At 35.3% G+C, this 23,239-nt stretch overlaps 1 protein-coding gene across 2 annotated transcripts; it reads left to right on the top strand.

Annotated features, from left to right (window-relative positions):
• Positions 1-12,625: 12,625 nt before the first annotated feature.
• LOC114275664 (organic solute transporter ostalpha protein (DUF300)) lies at positions 12,626-20,859 on the top strand. Of its 2 annotated transcripts, XM_028217674.2 has the most exons (8): positions 12,628-12,859; positions 13,172-13,313; positions 13,414-13,644; positions 15,283-15,356; positions 16,537-16,686; positions 17,094-17,379; positions 19,505-19,738; positions 20,054-20,859. In XM_028217674.2, the coding sequence occupies exons 3-8, from the start codon at positions 13,498-13,500 to the stop codon at positions 20,417-20,419; spliced, it is 1,257 nt and encodes a 418-aa protein (XP_028073475.1). In that variant the 5' UTR covers positions 12,628-12,859; positions 13,172-13,313; positions 13,414-13,497; the 3' UTR covers positions 20,420-20,859. The 2 variants fall into 2 exon arrangements, with proteins under 2 accessions (XP_028073481.1, XP_028073475.1); XM_028217680.2 differs by lacking the exon at positions 13,172-13,313 and having other exon boundaries at positions 12,626-12,859.
• Positions 20,860-23,239: the final 2,380 nt, after the last annotated feature.

Genomic DNA, 23,239 nt, shown 5'->3' with positions numbered 1-23,239 from the left:
TTGGACTTAATGTGATTAAAGGATGGTTGGTAATTAAAATGAGTAACTAACAAATTGACAAGCAAAAGAGGCAAGATAAGCATCTTTTTGTGTTGCATTGCATGTGTTCAAATCGGACGTTAGTTTGAGCACAAGGAAAATGAGACATTTCACACTCAAAAGTGATGAAATATACCATTTTCTTAGGTCTCCATTGCCCTTGATCATGCATGATAGGGCGATGGTCATTTTGGTCTCATTTTGCATTTATTAAACTTGCACAATTGGTTTTATGAGCCATGATGCAATGAAATTGCTTAATTGATGGTTTATGAACCAAATTTGTCTCTTCTTCGATTTCCCCATGAAAAGGAGAGGCAAAGTGTGCAAACAACCTTTGGAAAAACCCCATTTTTGCTCTATTTGTACTCTACTGTAGCATGGTGATCCAATGCATCAGTGGCCGGCAGTGCACCATCCATGGCCGGCAGTGCATCATTTCTGGTCGGCAGGTCACCTTCCTGGCCGGCAGCAACCATCCATGGCCGGCAGGTCACTGATGTAATCCTCAGATGAATTTTGGTGAAGTGGAGCAAAAAGGTTCTAGCAATGCTTAACCTTGCAAACAGAGGCTTTCGAGAGCAAAATGGAGGTCTTTTCGAGCCAAAATCGAGTATGTGCATCTTCCACTTCCCGAGGTGGAGCAATGGCAGCGTAGTTTAATGGCTTAATTGTTTAGTTCGTGTACATTTGTGTTGTAAATTAATTAATTAGTTTGCTAGTTGGTCAAAGTATTGTAATAATTAGTAATTAGCTTAGCTAGTTATTCATTCGGCTTGTAATAATTAGTCTAAATTAGCTTAATTAGATTAGTTTAATCAGCTAGCTAGTTAGCTCTTATTCATTCGGACCGTCCTTCGCAAGTGTGTAATGTTATAATAAATGTGCGTGCGTGCGTGTGTGTATGTTTTCCAACCCTGCGTCTTTCTCCCTTTTATTTAATCGTTTTTGATGGTTAGATTAGGGATATGTTTCAATTAGCATATTGCATGCTTGCATCCATTCATCTTGTATTGCATGCACCGAGGCTCGACACATCATTCTAATTGTATTGCCATTTCAATACTTCTTTGAATACGTGTTTAACCGTATGTTATCAAATCGATTCATATGCCATATTAGTAGCCGAGCCTATCAATTGCATATTGCATGTGTTGCATTAAATACTTAACATAGTTAGGAATCATGCATATTTTTCTAACCCATATTTTCCTAGCTTGGAGTACTAGGTGAGTTTTTAGCGCTTTAGTATACTTGCATTTATGTGAATGTTGCCATGTTTAGCATGCTTGCCATGAGGCTATGTGCTTAAATGCTAAACTGCTTGAGTGCCTGTGGATGAATGCTTGTTGTTTGAATTAGAACAATTCAACGAATGTGAGTTTTAAGCCCACTTTGTTGAGTGACAAATCATGTTTTAAGCCCGCTTTGTTTGGTGGCAAATCTGTATATTTAAGCCCACTTGAGATGGCAAATTCAAATCATTTTCGCAAACAAACATGAGTTGAATTGTTCCAAATTGAGCAAACTAGTCTATATTTACTTGTGCGCATCATAGTAAAGCTAGTTTAATAACCGGAACAAGAGCACATAATTTTTATAAAATATCATATCATGTTTAGTAGAGGACGATCTTTGATCGGGCGAGCGAGGGGGCTCAATTCATGACCTTCCCCCTCGTACCCAAGTTCCCGAGCTGAGACAACTTTGGTGATGATGGACATGTGGCTTTCGACACGAGTCAAGGTTTCCTAAATTTTCCCAAAACAAAAAATATTTAGGTGGCGACTCTGTATCTGGCAAAGCAGTCAAATTTTGGCATTATTTGATTCAAAATTGATTTTCCAAAAAGATTTGCCGGATATGGACTCTTTGGTGTTTATTAGTTTCACATTGCACTTGTGAGATTAGATTCAGAACCGTGAGACTTTGAACTGTGAGGCCTTCATTTCAAACCTTCCGAAAGGGGGCGCGAAAAAACCAAGCTACAACTCCGCTATAGTTGGTACATATATATTTTTTAACTCCCAATAAAATATCAATGTAAAAATGAGTGTGAGAGAGATTTAAGATATGAACTTTGTTACAAATTAGTGGTTATATACAGGAAACATATTATATAAAATTACTTTGTGTTTTATATCTAAAAAATATTATACAAATTAGTGTTATATACTATGCAAATGTATGATAATTAGTTAGAATATTCTTCAATCTGCCAATCCATCAAAAACCGCTGACCGGTCGTTACACACCCCAAATATAAACATTAAACTATACCAAATTCTTTTAAAATAATGGCAAGTCCAGGTATTGATCCACAGGGACAAACGAGAAATTAAACTAATTTAATATCTAGATTCCTAAATTAATTTTGATTAAAAAGATTGATGAATATTATGACTAAAAAAGAATTAAATGAAATTGAATAATTAAATTGACAATTAAAATTAGGGTTTGAGATATAAACTTTTGGAAAAAAATCCTAGGATAAAGAATTCACCACTAACCACATAAATGAGATTTAACATCGGCCAATAATTACAATCCGGTTTGAAATACCTAATATTTCACAATTATAAGTTTGAAATATTGATCAAGAGGGTTGTTGCATTCAACGTACAGGCACAAATCATCCCGAGTAGCACGAGGCATTTGCTCTAAACTATGGTAGTAACACAACCCGTCTCTTGTAGCATGACTCGTTTCGTACTTTGAATACAAACACAAAGAAAACTAATGTATGGAAAGCACTAGACAAACACAGATAGTAAAATACTTGAAGAGATGAAAAGAACAATTATTAAAAACTTCTAAATCATCCACACATTGATTCAAACCGCTTCACAATCAAAGCTTATGAAAAATCCTATTACATGGTTAGGGTTTCATCAAAACTCTAAAAAAGAAGAACCTAGCCACTCATGGAGGAATGGAAAGAGGTGGAAGAAGTGGAAGAGATGGAAAAGGTGGAAGCCCCCATGAAAGTTCTCTTTGAAGTTTGAGGAAAATCTTCAAAACCCTAGCCTCTTTGTCACGACCCAAACCCACTCACATAGGTTTAGCGTCGTAACCGGCCAGTAATCCTTGGATTACCAAAGGCCTCTTAACAGAATTTCATGTAATTAGGAGCTGCGGAAGCAAATATATAAACATACATAATCCATTGAGCTGTGAAAACATACATGGGACAGATAATTTTAAACTTTTATAAACTTACAAGTGACGTCAAAGGTATAGTAATTACACATCACTTCATACACTATACATACAAGTAGGACTTGTCCATAGTCAAAACAAAAGGACCAAATTCTGAAATACAAAACAAATATGGCCACTGGACTTGACATAATCCGGAACCTCCTCGGGAGGTGCAAAAGATAGCTGACAAAACAGAATTCTAGGCCATCAACTTTGAGCCTGGTCATGCGCCTAATCACCTACATACATAATATAAATAGTGAGCGGGAGTCCAGTGAATAATAACCAAGTAAAGGGTTTTAATGCATGATGTCCATCACAGAGTCAGAAATCAGAGTCTTAGGCATATTCAGATTTCAAATTAGAAACAGATTCGTATACATATTCGTTTTTATTATCAAAATTTATACATTTCATATCATCGTACATGGCACATCCATTAGCATTAACAAATCTGATGACCTATAAAAGGGACGACCGTGAAGGCATTCCGATGATCCATAAGAGACAGTCATAAGGCATTCTGATGACTCATGTGTACAAAGATGTATCCGATGACCCATAAAGGATGGCTATAAAGGCATTTCGATGACCCACAGAGGGACTTGATGACTCATAAGGGACACAAAATATCACATGATGCTATGAATGCTACGAGTACTTTCCAGAAACTTGGACGATCATTCATTTACACAAAGCATAGCATTACAGAAAATTAATCATTTCATATCATCAAAAACTAATTAAAGTTTAAACATAACTTTACAGAGTTATTACTCACAAATAACAGATGGCTCCAAATAGTCGAATAAAGTAGGCAATTCAAATCTCTTGAGGCGCGTGACCTATACGGGTACAAAACGAATACATACAAAATTACACACCCGGAAACATTAACTTAGTTTTTCTTAGTCTTGGTGTGTTTTTACTTCTTTGTCCTCATTATGGTGTCTTAAATATGACCTAGGAATGCTTAGGATGCAACGAGGATGCCAAAATGCGTTGGAAAACACTTGGTGAAATTTCTGAAAATAAAGTCCCCGCTCGAGTGTAGCTTTCCGCGCTCGAGTGGACTAGCAAACATGTGAGGGGCCGCTTGAGCTCAACCTTCTTCGCTCGAGCGGTCTGCAAACTTTGGAAAAGTACTGGTTATGTGATTTTTACGCTCGACGGTCGCTCGAGCGTGAGACTCAACTCCTCGCTCGAGTGCAACTTTTGCCACTCGAGTTGTTTGTAAAACATGAACCTTCTGGAAGCATGCATCTCATACTCGAGCAGACTTCTGGTCGTTTGAGCGAAGATACGAAAACAAAGGTGGCCGCTCGAGCACAAGGTCTTCCGCTCGAGCGGAAGTGCAAAATCTGGAATTTCCATATTGCACTCCCAAGCTCCAAACTCGAATCCAATGATGAAATTCATGTTCTTTTGGGTGGAAAACTTAAAACAACTTATGTAAACTTGGAAAACTTAGTGAGTTTAGGATCGTTTCGCAAAATCAAGGTTCAAGAGCATGTGAATTGTACAAAATTCACACTCAAAGCTTTGAAACATAACATGCATGAGTTGTTATAAACTTCAACCTCCCAAAACAAGATCAAAGGAGGTCTAATGGTGAGAAATGTTATGAATTCTTCAAACCATGCTAGAATTACAACATGCATGATGGAAAATCTTTGAAAACAACTTCAAAATGCTATGAAACATGCATACATGCATGATTTGAGTTACAATTCTTCAAGTTTAACTCAAATCTTGTATCAACCTTCCTAATTCCTTAGAGTTCAAGTCCTACACATCATATTTAGACAATATAAAGGTTGAATCCTTACCTAGACTTCCCAAGATTAAGGGCTAGAGACTTAATTCTTAAATCTCTAAGTTCAATTCTATCTCTCCTTAATAAGTCTCTTAGGTGAGCTTAATCTCCTCTTTGTTCTCCCTCTCTCACGTTTATGTGTGTATAGGCTCAAGAGTGTGTTGAATGAAGGAAAAAGGAATGAGTGGAGACAAAAAGGTGCCTTATATAGGCTTGCCTAATGATAGCTAATTAAGGCTAATTACATGGACATCAAATTAATCTATTTAAATCGTTCCGAATCGAATTTCAATTAAACCTACTACAAATTTTTATAAATCCCGAATAACACATATATCAAGTTAATTTATGAATTGAATGCCGATAAGGCCTTCAATTCACAAATCAAAGTGGAAACATGAACAGATCTTTTTACGTTTAACAGATATAAACACAAACAATGCAATGCACAAGTAATTAACTTAGGATTTCTTCTTAATTACTTGTTAGGCATACTTAAGCATGGATTAATGTTAATCATGGGTTGGGGTTGTTATACTCCTTTTCCTTAGAATAATTTTCGAACCCTCTTCTTCCTTTTATTCTCCGCAGAAGAGCCTTAAAATTTTACGCACGCAACCCTAGGTAGGCCGCTCGAGCGATGGAGGGCCGCACGTGCGATGAAGCTTGGCCGCACGTGCGGTGAGGTGGTTGGCTTGGATTTTTTGCTTCTCGCGCCGGAGAATTTGCTTTCACGTCATTTTTGATTGAATTTGCGTATTTTCTGCCAAATTTGTACAAATGCACAACACACATCATCTCCACCAAATAAACAAAATTGAAAGACTATAAATGTAACTTAAGCGACCTCAATGCGGTACCTTTCGGTCCACATCAACCGCCCAAACTGCAATTTGTCAATCTGTTAATCCGTCAATCCGTCATTCAATTTGTAATTTTACTCTCAAATCACCCGAACTACACCGCACACCCCTTTGAGTGCACCGAACATGGTCAAATGCGAATATCTGCCACCAGCCCTCCAATATCAGAATAATCCTCCTCAGTGTTTGTCACGACCCGAACCCGCCCCTATGGGTTAAGGCCATAACCGACCAGTAATCACGAGATTACCTACGGCCTCAAACCAAATAAGATAAGACTCATCAGAGTAAAAGGGGCCAAACGGAAGCAAATTTAAAACTTTGTCCATAGAGCCGTGCTTATATGCACACCATAACATTCCATATGTACATATGTTAATAACTCACAACGGAAAGTGTAATGACATAAGATTCTATACAGACAGGATCATCCAAACTAAGTCAACCCATGAAAACTATATACAGACGTATTCAAAACTTCGCCAACCTGACAAAATGTAAATACATAACAAAAGGACGAAGACGGGTCTCGTGCGTGAGACACAAGGGCTGACTCTTCAAAACCTTGGTTGTTCCACACAAACTTCACTGAGGCTGGGTTTGGACCTCTCTTGGCTCACCTACAAACACATGAATGAGCGTGAGCGATAGCCTAGTGAATAATATCAAACAAAGAAGTCATACAAACGATATGTAAAACAACATACTCCAAATGGCCTTGGGCCCAATTCATACTTCTATTTAACATATATATATACACAATTTAAATCAAGTGACCGTGGTTCGTATCAGGCTGGCCTTCGGCCCATTTATACTTTCATTTATGTCAGAACGGCCTCTGGCCCATCCATTCGTGTCAAAACGGCCTCTGGCCCATTCATTCGTGTCAAAACGACCTTCGGTCCTTTCGTTTATGTCAAAACGACCTTCGGTCCATTCATTTATCTCAAAACGACCTTCGGTCCATTCATTTATCTGAAAACGACCTTCGGTCCATTCATTTATCTCAAAACGACCTTCGGTCCGTTCGTTCATGTCAAAACGACCTTCGGTCCATTCGTTTAAGTCAAGATGACCTTCGATCCATTCATTTATCTCAAAACAACCTTCGGTCCATTCATTTATCTCAAAACGACCTTCGGTCCGTTCGTTTGTGTCAAAACGACCTTCGGTCCATTCGTTTATGTCAAAACGACCTTTGGCCCATTCACACTTTCATGTCAAACTGGCCTTTGGCCCAATCATTCATATCGAAACGGCCTCTGGCCCATTCATTCATGCTTGTCAAAACGGCCTCTGGCCCATTCATTATTTCTTGTCAAAACGGCCTCTGGCCCATTGCAAATTTTCATATCAGACATTGTCCACCATTCAAATTAATGAACTTACAGACTTACATAGAGGTAAGCAATAGGACAACAACATATTCAAACATCTTTTGTTAAGATATTACTCACAGTGATCGGCTTGTGGATTTCCCCTGGAGCTTGACCCTACACATTTCATGACTACAAAGGGGGTCACTAACAGTTCAATCCGTTCTTTGATTCGCATATTCCTCTTTAGGCATTATTCTTATCTCATTAACTCATTTACAATGCTTAACATATGCCTAAGAGTGCTTACAAGTGAAAGAGAACGGAAAACGAAACACAGAACGAGCATACAAAATTTCAGGGAACAGGGTCCACGCTCGAGCGTCAACTTCACCGCTCGAGCGGACCCTTAGGGCCTGTAAAAGTACTGGTTGCATGAAAAATACGCTCGCGCGTGGGATAGAGCGCTCGAGCAGAAGGCCTGTCTACAAAAACTCCCCGCTCGAGCGTGATATATACCGCTCGAGCGGACATCCAACTCTGCAAAAAGTGCTGGGAGCACGATTTTCCTGCTCGAGCGGACATAAAAAATCTGGGTTTTCCAGATTGAGTTCTTGAGCTCCAATTCGAATTTCAACCGACAAAACATGCATGTTATGGCTCAAATCTCAAATATAGTTATGCTAACATGCCATAAACACCAAAACACATTACAATGGAGCCCAATTCACAATTAATTCACATGTATGCCCCAATCCCCCATCAACTCATTCTAATACAAACAAAATCATACTTTCAAAGCTCATATCTTAATTATTCAAACATGCATGCTAATCTTGATTTCATTTCCATCCCAAACAATGCAAATGGTGTTCATTCTCATGGAATACAACAAAAGCATACTTGCATGTAAGATTTAACACCTTTATTTCCATGTTCAACTCAATACATGCTAGATTATACATTTCCACAACAATTATATACATGCATGCTTTCATTGACCTTCAATTGAACACAAGCAACTCAATTCCCTTACATTCAAACTAATTCATGCTCTTGACCATCTATTAAACTTGAATTCACAAGGTGATGACTATAAATGCATGAATCACTCACCAAGGAGCTTTAATCTCCCCAATTTAGCAATACTTGAGCTTAATCTCCAAAAGGTCCAAGTCTTGAACCACAAATGCACAATTCTTTCCTCTCTCTCTCTCTAACAGCCGTCTCTCTCTCAATCTCAATTGTATAACTCAGATTTTGAGTTCAATAGAGTTAAAGGAGAGTGTAGTGCTAACATACAACAAGCCCCATTAACATATTATTTTAATATAAAATAATTGGGCACTCAATTCATCAATTTAATCAGTTTAATCTGACCCGAATAAATTTTCAATTAAATTTCACCGTAGGCTCTAAAAATTACGCTAATCACAATGGCGTGATCAATTTCGGGTTCTGTGGCCGATAAGGCCCTCAATTTAATTTCCAAAGCAGATTATTCAAACAGATATTCCTACGGTGAACAGATAGAAATCCAAGACCACATAATGGCACACAAAATCATATTAAACACATAATCATACTCATATTAAGGACCAATTAACACATTACGGAACAGGGGTATTACAGTGTTGGTAACAGCTTTCACCGCGGTAAGAGAGTCCCCCCTCCATAGGGATGCTTTGCAACCCCAATTCAGCTGCAAAGGGTGTTTTTTAAAGTGGTGTAATTTAAAATTTTTAATTTGTTTATTATTTGGGTGCATTTTGAAAAATAATTCGAAAAAAAATATAAATTGTATTGAGAGTAAATTATAATCCTAAATAATTTAATAAAGTGTATTAAGAAAGTGGATATATTTAATAATTTTTTGGGTACAAATAAAATCTCTTTCGGCCATCATACATTGAAACGAGGCACTCAATTCAGAAGATCATTTCTAAATCTGGGTCATTAACTATGAGAATTTATTTGGTATCTTAAAGTATGATCACATGGTGTCTCAGATGTATTATGATTGATGGAGAAATGAAAATTATAATTTTGTATTGAATCACGAGAAACAATAGGGTCTTGGTATTTGGTGATTGGTCACAAACATTACCAAGTGGTGTCTCTGGATTACCAAATAATTTTTCATTAGAACCAAAGTTATATTCTTTTTCGAATCACGAGGACAACAATAATATAGAAAATCATATTACTATTATATATTCAATTGCCATATGTTCACATTAAGGGTGTACTTTGAGCGATTTCAATCCGAACAATTTGAACTATGCTCGAATTTTTTTAGGATTTAAGTAAAATAATTTTGCATTTGGTGCAGCCTTGAACAAAGATTTAAAAGCCTAAATAAAATTTGGACAAGTTTGAGTAAAAATATCATACAATCCGAGCAATCTAAAATCTGAACTATATAAAAATATTAAATATACATATAAATTATTAATCGTTAGATGATATTAAAATAATTTAAATTGTTAGATTATATTGAATATATGTTAAATATATAAGTAATACAACTCAAAATTTTATCTTTTTCTTTTGTTATTCAAATATTGTAAAGACCATCATAGCGATGCATCGATTTTTAATTCTTCTCTCTCACATATTATATAAGTTATTTGATTTGATATTATTAATAATTTTACAATAAAATGTTAAGGGAGAATTACCTCCTAGTGAAATAAATTATTATTATTATTTTTTACACAAATATGAAGGGGTGCAAGTGTGCAAGTAACAATTGCACAATTTTTTATTTATACTCCACCACAGAATAACTTGCACCCTACATGTGTTTTTAATTTTTTTTTCTCTATCCTACTGTACTATAATTCCCCCCCAATGTTAGTAGAATCTAATTTTAACAAATTAATTAGCTTAGCTATACACACAAAAAATAAATAATTCAAATTTATGTGCAATTTAGGCGTAAATCAGGTCAAGCTTAGATATACAATCTCGGGTTACAATTCAAATTTAGGTGAGCCTAGATAACATTCAGCACAACTCGAATTGAGCTGATAACCTCTCAATTCGCCTAAACTCACTCAAATTGTACTCTTAATTCACATGTTATCTAAATATTATCTATCTATTCACACGACACTCATTTATTTACTTATTTGTTCGCATATCATTCATCTACCCATCTAATCTAGCTATATGTCTAAATCATCATCACTGTTGCAGGCCACCACCGGTCATTGCTGGGAACTCTTGCAACTACAATCAATGATTGTTCAACGGTGGTAATGTGTGGGGTGTAACAACATAAGGGTAAAAATGAAAAGAAAATTTATTTAAAATAGTAATTTATTATTTTCAACAAAACATTTTATTATCTTATCCTTAAAAACAAAAGAAATCAATGCACCCATGGAAATAGTCGCTTCACCAATTTTCTCAACTAACAACACCTGCTTGGTTTTAAGTTTTTAAAAATAAAATTTTAAATTCTTGATGTTTTGTTATCTTCAACGATTTTTTGATATTTTAATGAATTTTTATTTTTATTAAAGTAAAATATTTATAGAAATATATAAAAATTCAATAAATACACAAATAAAATAGAAACATATATTGAATTTTATTTTTATTTTTTATTTTCTATTTAATTGATTTATTAAAAAGAAATTCACAAAATTTATACTTTTTAAATATATCTAAATTAGTGGATTTAAAAAATAAAAAATTATTTAAAATATTAAACCCACAAAAAAGAATTGAAAACTCCTTTTGTTATTAAGATTAGCTACCAGCTAATTCCATTAAGGAAACTTAAATATCTATAAATTCTATTGACTTTTTTAATATACTAATAACGTTTACAATTTCATTAAAATTCTCATCTATTAAGATCTTACATCTTTACTTTCTTTCTCTCCAAGAGCCTCATACCACCATTATTTCTGGCCACTGCCGCCATCACCAACCACTACCGTCCATTGGCCACCATCATTGTCACCGTCCACTATCACCATTTATTGGCTATTGCCATTGATCTACACTCCATCATAATTAATCCACCACTATTGTTCGCCAACTACTTCCACCATCACCGATCTACACTCCAATGCCGCTAACATACATTGTCGCTCCACCACCAACGTTTACCAAACACCTCCACCATCGCCAATTTATACTCCACTGTCACCAATCTCTACAATACCTTCACCAAACTATTGATTTAGTTCTAGATTTACACTAATCTAATTGTTTTAATGTTAAAATTGACTTCAAATAACTCCAAACAAGAGTATTTTTTCAAATCTCGCCCCTCATTTCCCTCTTCTATCTCTTTATTTCTCAAAATAAATTTACTGGAAATTTCTTTTATGAGTGATAAATTTATCAGTGTATCTTGTTTTGTATATGTATGTGGGGGAGGGGTGTTTTGTGAATAAGTGAGTGTGAGTGAGTGAATACGTCTGTAATTTATTTATTTATTTATTTTATTTTTTATTTTTAAAAAAAGCACACAATAGATCTATGACAGTAAAGACTAATGTAAACATTCTTCCAGTAAAGATTTTATCCTCATCTTTCTTTGTCTATCTCTATGTAGCTTGCTTTTCGTGCTCTTTTCGGATGCAATAGCCCTTACAGTTTGGATTCCCGCGATTCTGATCTGATTTTCACAAGTGCAATGTGAAATAGATAAACATAAATGAGTCCAAATCCGACAAATCTGCAAAATATCTGTTCTATCAGAACAATTGGTCGGTCGACCTACCACTACGGAGATGACCGACCACTAATTTCTGGCCAGCCAGCCACTAGTTGGCTTGTGAGTGGTCAGGCTTGGAAAAACTCTGTTTTGGTCCAAAAGTGGTGCAAGGTTTTTGGACTTCTTGCTGAGGAAATCAAACATTTGCACAGCGTATAAATTCATTATTTGGTGATCAATCGGAGGCACCCAAGTCTTAAGGACAGTAAAAAATGAGGTGTTTACACTCTATTATTGTTACTATATTTAAGTAGGTGGTTGATGCAGTAATATGGTACAGATGAACATTGTTTTTGTTAAAATTGGTCTAAAAAATGTCGTCGAAAGTTATCGAAGATTGGAGGTCGTTGCTGGTAGTTAGAGGCTACGACCGGAGGTGGCTGCTGACAATCATCGTCAGAGATTAGAGGTTGTTCCAGTGATTAAAGGCAAGATGATAGTAATATTATGATTGATGTGCTGAATGAGAGAGGATGGGAATATTTTCAAAATATTAATAATTAAAAATATATATATAACTTATAAATAAATAAGTCTTAGCAATAAGAGTGATTATTGTGAATATTTTTATAATAAAAATTTGAATGTGTATAGATAATTTTCTATAGAAAATATTATTTATTTATTTTAATCGTTGGGTGGCAACTTGGTTGTGTTTTCGGTTAAAAAACTGCTAGGTGGGGGGCCTGAATTGCAAGCAGCCATTATCATTGTTTATCTACCGTGTAAGCTACAGCACACGCTTCTCTGTTTGCCACAGCACAGAGAGAGAGAGAGAGAGAGAGTATTCAGATTCCAGAATTTGCGTCCCTTTATAGATCTATCTTCCTTCATCATCACCGACAATCCGATTTCTCTTCTCCGATCTTATCGATTCAATTTCAAGGTCAGTCACTTTTCAACTCCCCTCTTCTCTCTATTATCATCTATTCACATCAGTGATTGATAACCAATCCAATCCAATTCAATTCCACACCCATTTTTACAATCTTTGGAAGATACATATATACACATATTTAGGATAGGTTTGTCTTGTTCTGCTTTAGGTATCAATTGTAACTTTATTTCTTGATTTTTTTTAGTTTTAGCTTCCGTTTTTTGTTGATATTCGAACCCATTTTGGGTAATTTGTCTTCCGTATTGCAAAGTTTGGAATCAAATGATGTAACAGTTTATATTTCTGGGTAACGGGCAATAGCAATTTTGGGGATTAGGGTTTTCAAGAATCGGACCCACTTCCAAAATTTGAGTGTGTTATTCAATTTTTGGGATTTGGGTATCACAAACAAAACCAAGAAGAGCAGTAATAGAGCCTGCCAGTGGAAACATTTGTGTTTGAGGTTTGTATGATCTATCTATTTTTCATTTTTTTTTTATATCTCTCTCTCTATATATTATTACCTATCTTTTTGTTTACTATCATTTATTATGTTTTTTCAGCTCCTGGAAAGAGGAAAAAAACAAAAAAACAGGAAGTTGCTTGGTGGATGAAATTGTAGTCTCGCTCGAGACTTTGACGAGCTAATGGCGCCGATATACTATCTCCTTGTTGCATTACCTTGCACAGTTGGGGCCATTGCTTTAGCTCTTATCCACATTTACAGGCACCTGTTGAATTATACTGAACCCACTTATCAGAGATACATTGTTCGCATCATATTTATGGTTCCTGTGAGTTCTATTATTTTCAAAATTCTTTTTGATTTTTGTACACAGTTTTCAATTATATAATTTGTCAGGGATTTAATTGCATTAAACATTGGCCTTTGGAAGATTTTTTTTTGAATCTTGTGCATTAGTTGATGCGTTGTGGAGAGATACTTGAATGTAGTATGCAGAACAATATCCATCAATGAGTTTCTTTGGCCACGTGTGCTTTCTTAATCATGGCCAGTTTAGTGGAAATTTTGAGGTTTTATGTAGCTGATAAGAATATGCATTGATTTGTTTGGTAAACAACATAATAATAGGAATTTGACTTTTGAGTTTCATTGTTAGAGGCATGTATGATTGGTGCTCCGATGCTGTAGGAATCAATATTTTCATTGCCATATTTTTGGTGACATAATATGTTCCAGTTATTGTTTGTTGTTTGTGTCCCAAGCTATCACTCTCTTTAGACCAACGATGCTTTGTGGGACAAAATGTTGGGCAACTACAAAACAATGCGTTCATAAAATGAGTTTAGTTGATATTTAAATGGATGTGTGGTAAAATCAGGAAATATAGAATTATAAATAAATATATTCGTGAAATGGTAGGAGCAGTATCAATTGAAAATAAGTTGAGAGAGAACAAGCTTATGATGGTTTGATCATGTACAATGTAAACTTATAGATGTAACTCTTAAGGAAGGGTGATATGATCATCATAAATGGAAATGTAAGGAGGAGGGGAAGACCTAAATTGATATAGGATGTAGTAGTAAAAAAAGATACGAATTTATTTAATTTAACTGAGCATATAGCCCTTGTCAGTGTAGAACGGTGAAAAAGGTCATATAGCCAACCTCACTTGATTGGGACATAAGGCTTAGTTTGATTTGGTTTGGTTCAGTTTACCAAAAAGTTTATGTACAAAAACAATTTGAACTTTCCCATGATGCATAATCCTAGACTTTTATGGGAAACGATTTGAGGGAAAATGTTTCCTTCAACAAAATAGTTATGGTGGAACCCACATTTTCATGCAACAACTGAATACACATGCTGGAAATAAAAACAGTCATTATGTTCCGTTACCTTTCTTATTCTGTCAATTGAATGCCTCAAGGTTATTGGCTTGTGATACTCTTCATAGATCAAGTTTACATATGGGTTCATTGGTTATGAATTGATTTTAGACTGGCTATATTCTTTGTTCCATGTAGATTTAGTAGAAGTGCATATGCATTGGTTGTAACATGTTAGCATGATTATGGAACAATTGTGTTGGTTTACTTGTGTAAATTTGTGTTTGGGTGCTATACAGGGGAGAGAAAGTTTGGAAATTTGTAGTTCTCATGATCTCTATTGTCACTGAGCATGTTTGGTTCTTGTTCAATACTTCTAACTGTGGACTTGCACTTCTAATTGCATATGTGATTCTTTTTTCTCCTCGTGGAAATGTGGTATTTTATTCTTGTTTAGTGTCTCTGTCTTCTTATTTTTTCTTAATTGCCTTTTTGATTTTATTCCCACGTTTATTCTTGGACCGCTTTTCGCATCGAATCCATGAGAGGCATCACTTTGATGCTAATAGTTCATGTTGTATTACAATTATCTTTGTATTGCTGTGAGTGACCATAGTAAGTCTTCTTTACCTTGACAGGTTTATGCATTGATGTCTTTCTTGTCGCTCGTCCTAAATGAGAGCGCAATCTACTTTAATTCTATCCGGGAAATGTAAGAATGCCTATTTTTTGTGTTTAATTTTAAATGGACTTACTTTTCATCAATGTTTAACAATGCTTGTTCTTGTTATAATCATTGTTATCTTCAACTTATTGTTCTTTTCTGTTCCATTGTTGAGTTCGGTCATGTCTGCTCCCTGTTAATTTGATCTTTGGAAAGTATTGACCATCATGCCTGTTTTTGTGTTTAATTCTAAGTGGCGCACTTACTTTCCATTAATGTTTAACTCTTCTTGTTCTTGCTATAATCATTATTTATCTTTATCTTTATTTTTCTTTTATATTTCATGATCCATTTCCGCTCGTCTGCTCCCCATTAATTTGATTTTCAAAAGAAGTGACCATAATGTTCACATTTCCACACTTCCTTATATATGTAAATGGGTAAAAAGTCAAAATCAGTTTTAGTTTGAAGTAGATAAAGGAAGGTGTAAAGCCTGGCCAGTGATTAGTATTTTTGTGGTAAGTATCCAAGTATTCTAAACTACAGGCTACAGTATTGGTTTATTTGTGCCTTGTGGTATCATTCATTGTGCTTTTTATTGACACAACAGTTTCTGGTCTTTTTAATGTTGAGAGATGCTGCATTTTGGGATATGCTGTGAAAGTGTGTTCATAGATCAATGTTGATGATCAGAATGAAAACTTTCATGCTAAAAGTTGCACAGGCATAATAGATAAGAATAAGACAAACATGCTATGGATGAATTTTGAAATACAATTTTGAATTGAACAGGCATAATTGATAAGAGTAAGAGTAATCCACTGACAAGATATCAGATACTCTATGGCACGTCTTGGTTTGATGCCCATTCTTCACACTAAGAAACAAATACCTAGCATAATAGATAAGAATAAGAGTAATCCAGCTGTTAATTCATAATTTTATGTTTACTAACCTATCAGCTTAAATGTAAGAACATTGATTATCAGCTTAAATGCAAGAACATTGATTAAGCCAGCCTTGTCATGCCATAATGATGTCTTTAGGTTCTTTACATTCTTATATACAATTGTATTCAATATATCATATGATATCTTCACATTTAGCACCTTGTTATGTGGTCAATGGGTTTACCAGAGGTCTTTACTTTATATTTTTTTTTTTATAATTTCCAAGAGCTTTACACTGCTTTTGGTAGAACATGCTAATTTTTAATATACTGTTTCAGATATGAAGCATGGGTCATTTATAATTTCTTGGCATTGTGCTTGGCATGGGTGGGTGGACCAGGAGCTGTTGTGTTGAGTTTAAGTGGTCGGGTTCTAAAGCCAAGCTGGTATCTGATGACATGCTGCTTTTCTCCCATTCCGTTAGATGGGTGAGTATGTTTTAAATTAATCAGCCATCTACTGTGATTGGTTTTTGATGCATGGTGACAACCCTCAGGGTCCAAGTAATTTGAGGTTTTATTTAATGAATTTTGGAAATGATTGGAAGGGATAGTGCAATCTTTATATTCCTGAGTTGGAATGATTTGACTGGACTTATAGGTTCCTCATTCTTGTCTGTCACCCATGATGTTTTTGAAAATTTGGGATGGTTGAATGGGATGGTACATGTTTTTTTTTTTTGCCTGACAATATGATGGGTATAGTTTAGATCTTTAAGGACAAGTGTGGAGATTATTTTATCCCCAGTTTCATTCAAGTGATCCCACATTTGAAGATTACATCTCTTAGTTCATGTTTGATGAATCATTTTTCTGAAACTGTTAAAGCTATGCAGGCGCTTCATACGGAGATGCAAGCAAGGTTGTTTGCAATTTGTGATACTCAAGCCTGTTTTAGTGGCAGTTACATTCATACTTTACGCAAAAGGGAAATATCATGATGGGAATTTCAGTGTGGACCAGTCATACCTTTATCTCACCGTCGTCTATACAGTATCGTACTCGGTGGCGCTATATTCGTTGGCCTTGTTTTATGTGGCGTGCAGAGATTTGCTTCAGCCATTCAATCCAGTTCCAAAGTTTATCATAATCAAGTCTGTTGTTTTCTTGACCTATTGGCAGGTAGGATCTTGTCTAATTTTGTCATTATTTTATCACTGAATTGAATTCCTAGCCTTTTCTGAATCCTAATTCTAGAATGGTGCATTCCTTATATTAATGCCCTACTTTCTGGGATTTTATTATTTACAAGAATAATTGCATTTTATCCCCTTGAGATTTTTGACAATTAGAGAGACCATTCTTGTGGTTTCTGAAGTTACAGTTCCCTCCTTTTTTGTTTCCTATTATAGTTCTCCTTCCCTGCTATTATTCGACCATTATTTTATTGACATATGCTTTAGTGATTAAAGTTTTCTCAATACTAAGATGACACTCTGGCTCTTATTTGATTTCTTGACTAAATAACAATACTATTGTGCCCTTACAAAACTATTCTACAACCAATATCCATGTGGAACCACTACTCACATTATTGTTCAATTTTGTTTTATGTCCAGAGCCAATATATTATCCTTAATTCACACTGTGCTCCAACATGAAACACTATCATCTCCACTTTTAACCATCAATATTTTTAGTCTTTGCAGACCCTTTTATCTCCTTAAAGCATCCATCAAGTTCATAGATGATCCAACAAATGGTTGCCACCACCATGACAACGTATTGGAACCGCCATCAATTATCTCTCTATTTCCATCACATCTGCAGAGTTAAACCTGCCACCATGTCCATCTCTTTAGTCAAAATAAATAATATCCTATTTCTTTATGTTTTCTTCGAGTTTCATTTTTCTTCATTCCCTCCCACATGACTTTCTAGAACCTGCTATGTCCATCCATTTCAATTGATCCCTTGTTACTGATAGAAGGAGAAATAAGTGGTGGGGATTATATGATTTGAACCTTTGACATTTTGTATCCATGACAAACTTGCTTCCAGGATGTGCCACACCTATTCAATTAGTCCAGAAGTAATTATTGAATGCAAATGGACCCTTTGTTGAATAAAGGAATTAGATGTTATTAAGAAAATATCATAAAAGAATCATGGAATTTGATAGAAATGGAAAGGAATTGATAAAATCTTCCTACAAAAAGGTACTTATATATTATGGGACCTAGCATATTATTTCATAACATGGAATTGAGGACAATGGAAGAAAGCTGCCATGACCTCTTATTATCATCAGTTTTTTTTATCTTTCCATGTTTGTTGACCATTCACATTTCCTCATGATGGACCCCTTGCCACAGTTAGTCAAACCTTGCTGCAACTCTCTGAACACATCAGCATTTTGATGTGTAGTAGATTCAAAACTGACAATTGTGCCCACTGCAATTATTGCCATTATCCTATTTCATCTTCATCTTCATCTTCCATAGCTTTTTTGTGGCTGCCACAATGAAAACTGTCTCTATGCCAATTAGTTTTTATTTTCCTCTATTAACAGTATTATGGTGATCAATATTTGAATAGAAAAAAAAAACAGATGGTAATTGATTGTTTTTGTTTGGTGGTGAGACAATTGGAGGATAAGTGATGAGAAGGACATCCTGTACATTCATGAATACTTATTTTTTGACTAAAATAGCCTATGTAGGAGCCGCTTGGCATTCTTTATCTACTAACCTGTAAGGGTTGGGGGAAGGTGGTTTGATATGTCAATAAACCATTGGGGAAGCTAAGTGTAATGTAAGAAACCTCAGGAGAGTTTTTCTAATTGTAACCTCAAGAGAGGTCACTGTAATTTTCCTTTTCTAGAAATATAATCAAGGTGAAATAGTTTGTGATGTGAATTTTGTGATCACTTCCTTCTCTAAAAAAACAGCTGGTGCTTGATTAGTTGTAAGAATGCCAACTCCCCAAAGTTGTAGTTAAATAACTTGTATGTTTAATGCTGGAAGCAATGCATACCTTGGAATACCTTCCGAATGTGGCCCAAACAGGTTTCTGGGTCCCCCCCCCCCCCCCCCCCCCCTTTTTTTTTTTTTTTTTCACTTTGTTTCTTTTTGAACAAGGGAAATTGGTGTAAAGTGTAAACAAATAATACAGTGTGCATGGTTTCCCGTTGGATATGCATAAAAATTGATTTTTTTGCTCATATTGTAGCTGGATTTTGCGTTGATATAGATGTGGGATTTGTAAGACTTCCAGTATGTTTCTTATTATCTTTCTCTTCCATTAGGGTGTTCTTGTTTTTCTTGCTGCAAAATCTGGATTTATAAGGGATACAGAGGAGGCTGCTGAATTCCAGAATTTTATAATTTGTGTTGAGATGCTTATTGCAGCTGTGGGCCACCTTTATGCATTTCCATACAAAGAGTATGCTGGTGCCAATATTGGTGTCTCTCGTGGGTTCACAGCGAGCCTTGCGCATGCTTTGAAGTTAAATGACTTTTACCATGACACAGTCCACCAGGTGAGTTATTCTACTTATCTTCTGCTCATGGGCTCCTTAGAGACTGTATCTCATTTTTTAGCTCTGTTTGGTGCATCTTATGGAGTTGCTTGTAGATTTTTTTATTTAGGAAATGTGTGCCAAAGTATTTGGTGCGCTTTTGTTTTCAACTTACAAGGCAAAAATAACTTAAATAAGTTGAAAAAGACTTATTATTAGGAAGTAGGGGAATGGGTGTTTTCAATTTTTGCTTTCTAATTATCAGCTAATAGCTTGTAAGAAGCTTCACCTCTAAGTCGCACCACCTGCCTGATGATCGGTTTTTATTTCATGCAGTTTGCGCCGACCTACCATGATTATGTGCTCTACAACCATGGTGAGGGTGAGGTGGGACCAAGGAAGTATCGGGCACGGACCTTTGTTCCAACTGGTCCGGAGATGGATACTGTTAGAAAGAATAAGCATCTGTTTGGGAACAAGTTGGATGATGTACAGCTTTCTAGTCTTCCTTCTTCTGGTAATACTACTCCCCAAAATCTTGGTACAACGCACAATACCAAGAATTCTGAAGCAATGAACTCTTCTTTGCTCATGGATGTCTCGCATTCTCACAATGTTCCCTATGACCTATCACTCATTGATGTAGACATGGCCACTTATTCTGCCAAGGTTCCTGCAGCTAAAGAACCTGGAACTAGGTAATGAGGCTAGAATTCCAAAGAGGAGTCTAGCATTTTGAAGAAACCTTAGTTTCCTGGTTGTTTGATGGTATTGGTCTTGGTTTTCTTTAACTTGTGCATGTTGAAGCCCTTGGTTCTCTCGATCACTGAAGTTGCTGACTTTAGACTCTGTACATGTAGGTAAATATGTGTCCCCCCCCCTGTTATGACAGTTGTTGTTATTGGTCTGTTTGTCGATTGTTGCACCTTTCTTTAGCCGTTTGTATTGTAGATATAAGAGTTCTCAAACTGTGGCCTCATGATTATATTTAACTTGAGACCACTATATCACAAGTGAAAATAGGGTTTTGGCATTGAAGTTTTTTGTTTTTGTTTTTGTTTTTGGTTTTGGTTTTTCTTTTTTGCTGGACATAAGGGGGTGCTGAATATCAGTTATAATAGATCTAGTAGTGTGTATTTGAATTTGGTCTTTAAGTTTCTCTGAGATTGTGTACATTATTGTGGCAACTGTTGCAATTGCTTTGTTTGGACTGATGTTCCCATCATTACACAAATTTTTGGTGCAACCATTTAAATTTGACAGTACTATTTTTTAGGGGTGTAACTCGGGCGGGTTCGGTCGGGTTGGAGGTTTGCCCAAGCCCAGCCCGAATTGTATTTGGTAGTGCCCAAGCCCGCCTAAGCCTGACTATGAACCCGAGCATTGCTGTCCAAGCCCGAACCAAGCTTTGTATTTTGAACTCGGGTTAGTCTGAATTGCCCGAATTGCCCGAAATTCACAAGTTCAGAAACCTGTAGGTAGATGAAGAGCACCCAGAAATTTTATTTCTTAAGGTGAACTTTGATGAGAACAAGTACCTGTGCAAAAGTTTGAATATAAAGGTGCTTTCATATTTCCAATTCTATCGGGGAGCAGATGGGCTAATAGAATCCTTTCCCTGCTCACTTGCAGATGGGCTAATAGAATCCAATTCCATATTTCCAACTCTATCGGGGAGCAGAAGTCAGAGAGAGAGATAAGGTAAGTAGGGTTTTTTTTAGATTTAATCTAAGAGTATACATAAAAGATGCTAATCCAACAGTGAAAGACTAACCCAAAAAAAAAAATAAAAAATAAAAATTAAGAATAACTCTTTTATTTAATTTATATATATTATATAATTTATATAATATATTCAATTCAATTCGGGTTCAGGTTGCTCGGGTTGGTCATTGATTCTGCCCAAGCCCGGCCTAAATTACAATTCGGGCATCAAAAATCTGCCAAAGTCTATCCAGATTACAAGATATAGTTGCTCAAGCCTTAAAAAAACTCGGGCTGGGCTTGGGTTACTCGGGTTGAGCCCGCCCGAGTTACACCCCTACTATTTTTTACCATTCATCAGGGTAGGATTTGCTCATTGATTTATCTTGAGATTATCTAGCTTCTTTGATTGTTAAATTAAAGTGACTTGCCTTTTCTACTTTCATTCACCTTTGATTAAATTTGGAAATTGAAATATGTTCGAATTTTTTTGAAATGTTTAAATAATCATTATATTTTTGAAGATAAAAATAATCACTCTTTTGTCGAATTGTAAATTTTTTTGCCTCAAATACTATGGACATTATGAAGAAATGATTGATTGCGAAAATAGGATTGCAAAGAAGAGAAATAGTTCGGACCAAAAGTGGAGGATCCCTGTTATTTATAAAAAATAATAGCACCGACCGGTTTTGGTGTTTCTTTTTCTATTTTGGTTGTTTTAGGAAAGCAAGAAAAAAAAAAATCAATAGGTAATCATAATTTTTTTTTTGAGAACTTTTTTTTTTAAAAAAAAATGAGATGTGGGTTGGTTTTTTGGCTATTTTAGTTTAGGGTTAAAAAGTTTGGTTTGGAATAGATTTTTTAGCTTTGTTGACTTTTATGAGAGAAAAAATAGAATGATTATGATTTGAATGTGATATTTTATCTTATTGAATTAAAAAATTTATTTTATTTTTTTATAATTATTTTAGTCAAAAAATCTCATTTTAATTTATGCCATATGAAGGTTTAATTTTGGGACTACAAGATGGAGTACCCATCACTCTTTTGAGTCTTGATGTTGAGGCAATTGGTTTGTTTTTATTTAAAGCTCACTTTATTCTTTCTTTCTGGTAGCAAGACTCAAAGTTTAAAACAAAAAATTAATTATTTATCAGCCAGCAGTACATGCACAATATTATATTTTAGAGAAAAGTGTGAGATGCCCACCACTCACATTGAATGTTGACTGGTCCTATATATATATATATTTTGATCCTTCTCTCCTTGCCTTTTTTTATTTTTATTTTTTTATTTTATTTTTATAAATAACAGGGATCAAAATATATTGAAAAATTTAGGGCAAATTACATATACACCCCTCCAGGTTTGGTTAAATTACAGATACCCCCCTGAGGTTTCGGAAATTACATCCCGCCCCCTGAGGTTTGTATTTTCATAACAATTTACCCCCTGAGGTTTATATTTCATAACAAATTACCCCCTAATTTCTTATGCAAATATAGCATTCAGGGGGGAATTCGTAATTTCTCAAACCTCAGGGGGGTATCTGTAATTTTGTCAAACCTGAAGGGGTGTATATGTAATTTGCCCAAAAATATTTATGGGCATCAGAAAAAAGGCAAGGAGAGAAGGATGAAAATGGTCCTAAAAAAATCGCAAGGAGAGAAGGATGAAAAGTTATTGAAAAATTTATTATTTAGAAAAGTCGCTATAAAAATAATTTTTTATATATATATAGGACCAGTAATTTTTCAAATTTTTCAAAAGTCGCTATAAAATATAAAATTATATAATCTAAAAATTTTATTTTTT

Source organism: Camellia sinensis, chromosome 5 (assembly GCF_055761805.1).
Source record: "Camellia sinensis isolate YWXY chromosome 5, ASM5576180v1, whole genome shotgun sequence".
NCBI lineage: Eukaryota > Viridiplantae > Streptophyta > Magnoliopsida > Ericales > Theaceae > Camellia > Camellia sinensis.
Note: the sequence above shows the minus strand (reverse complement) of the source record. Positions and strands in the feature narration are given on the sequence as shown.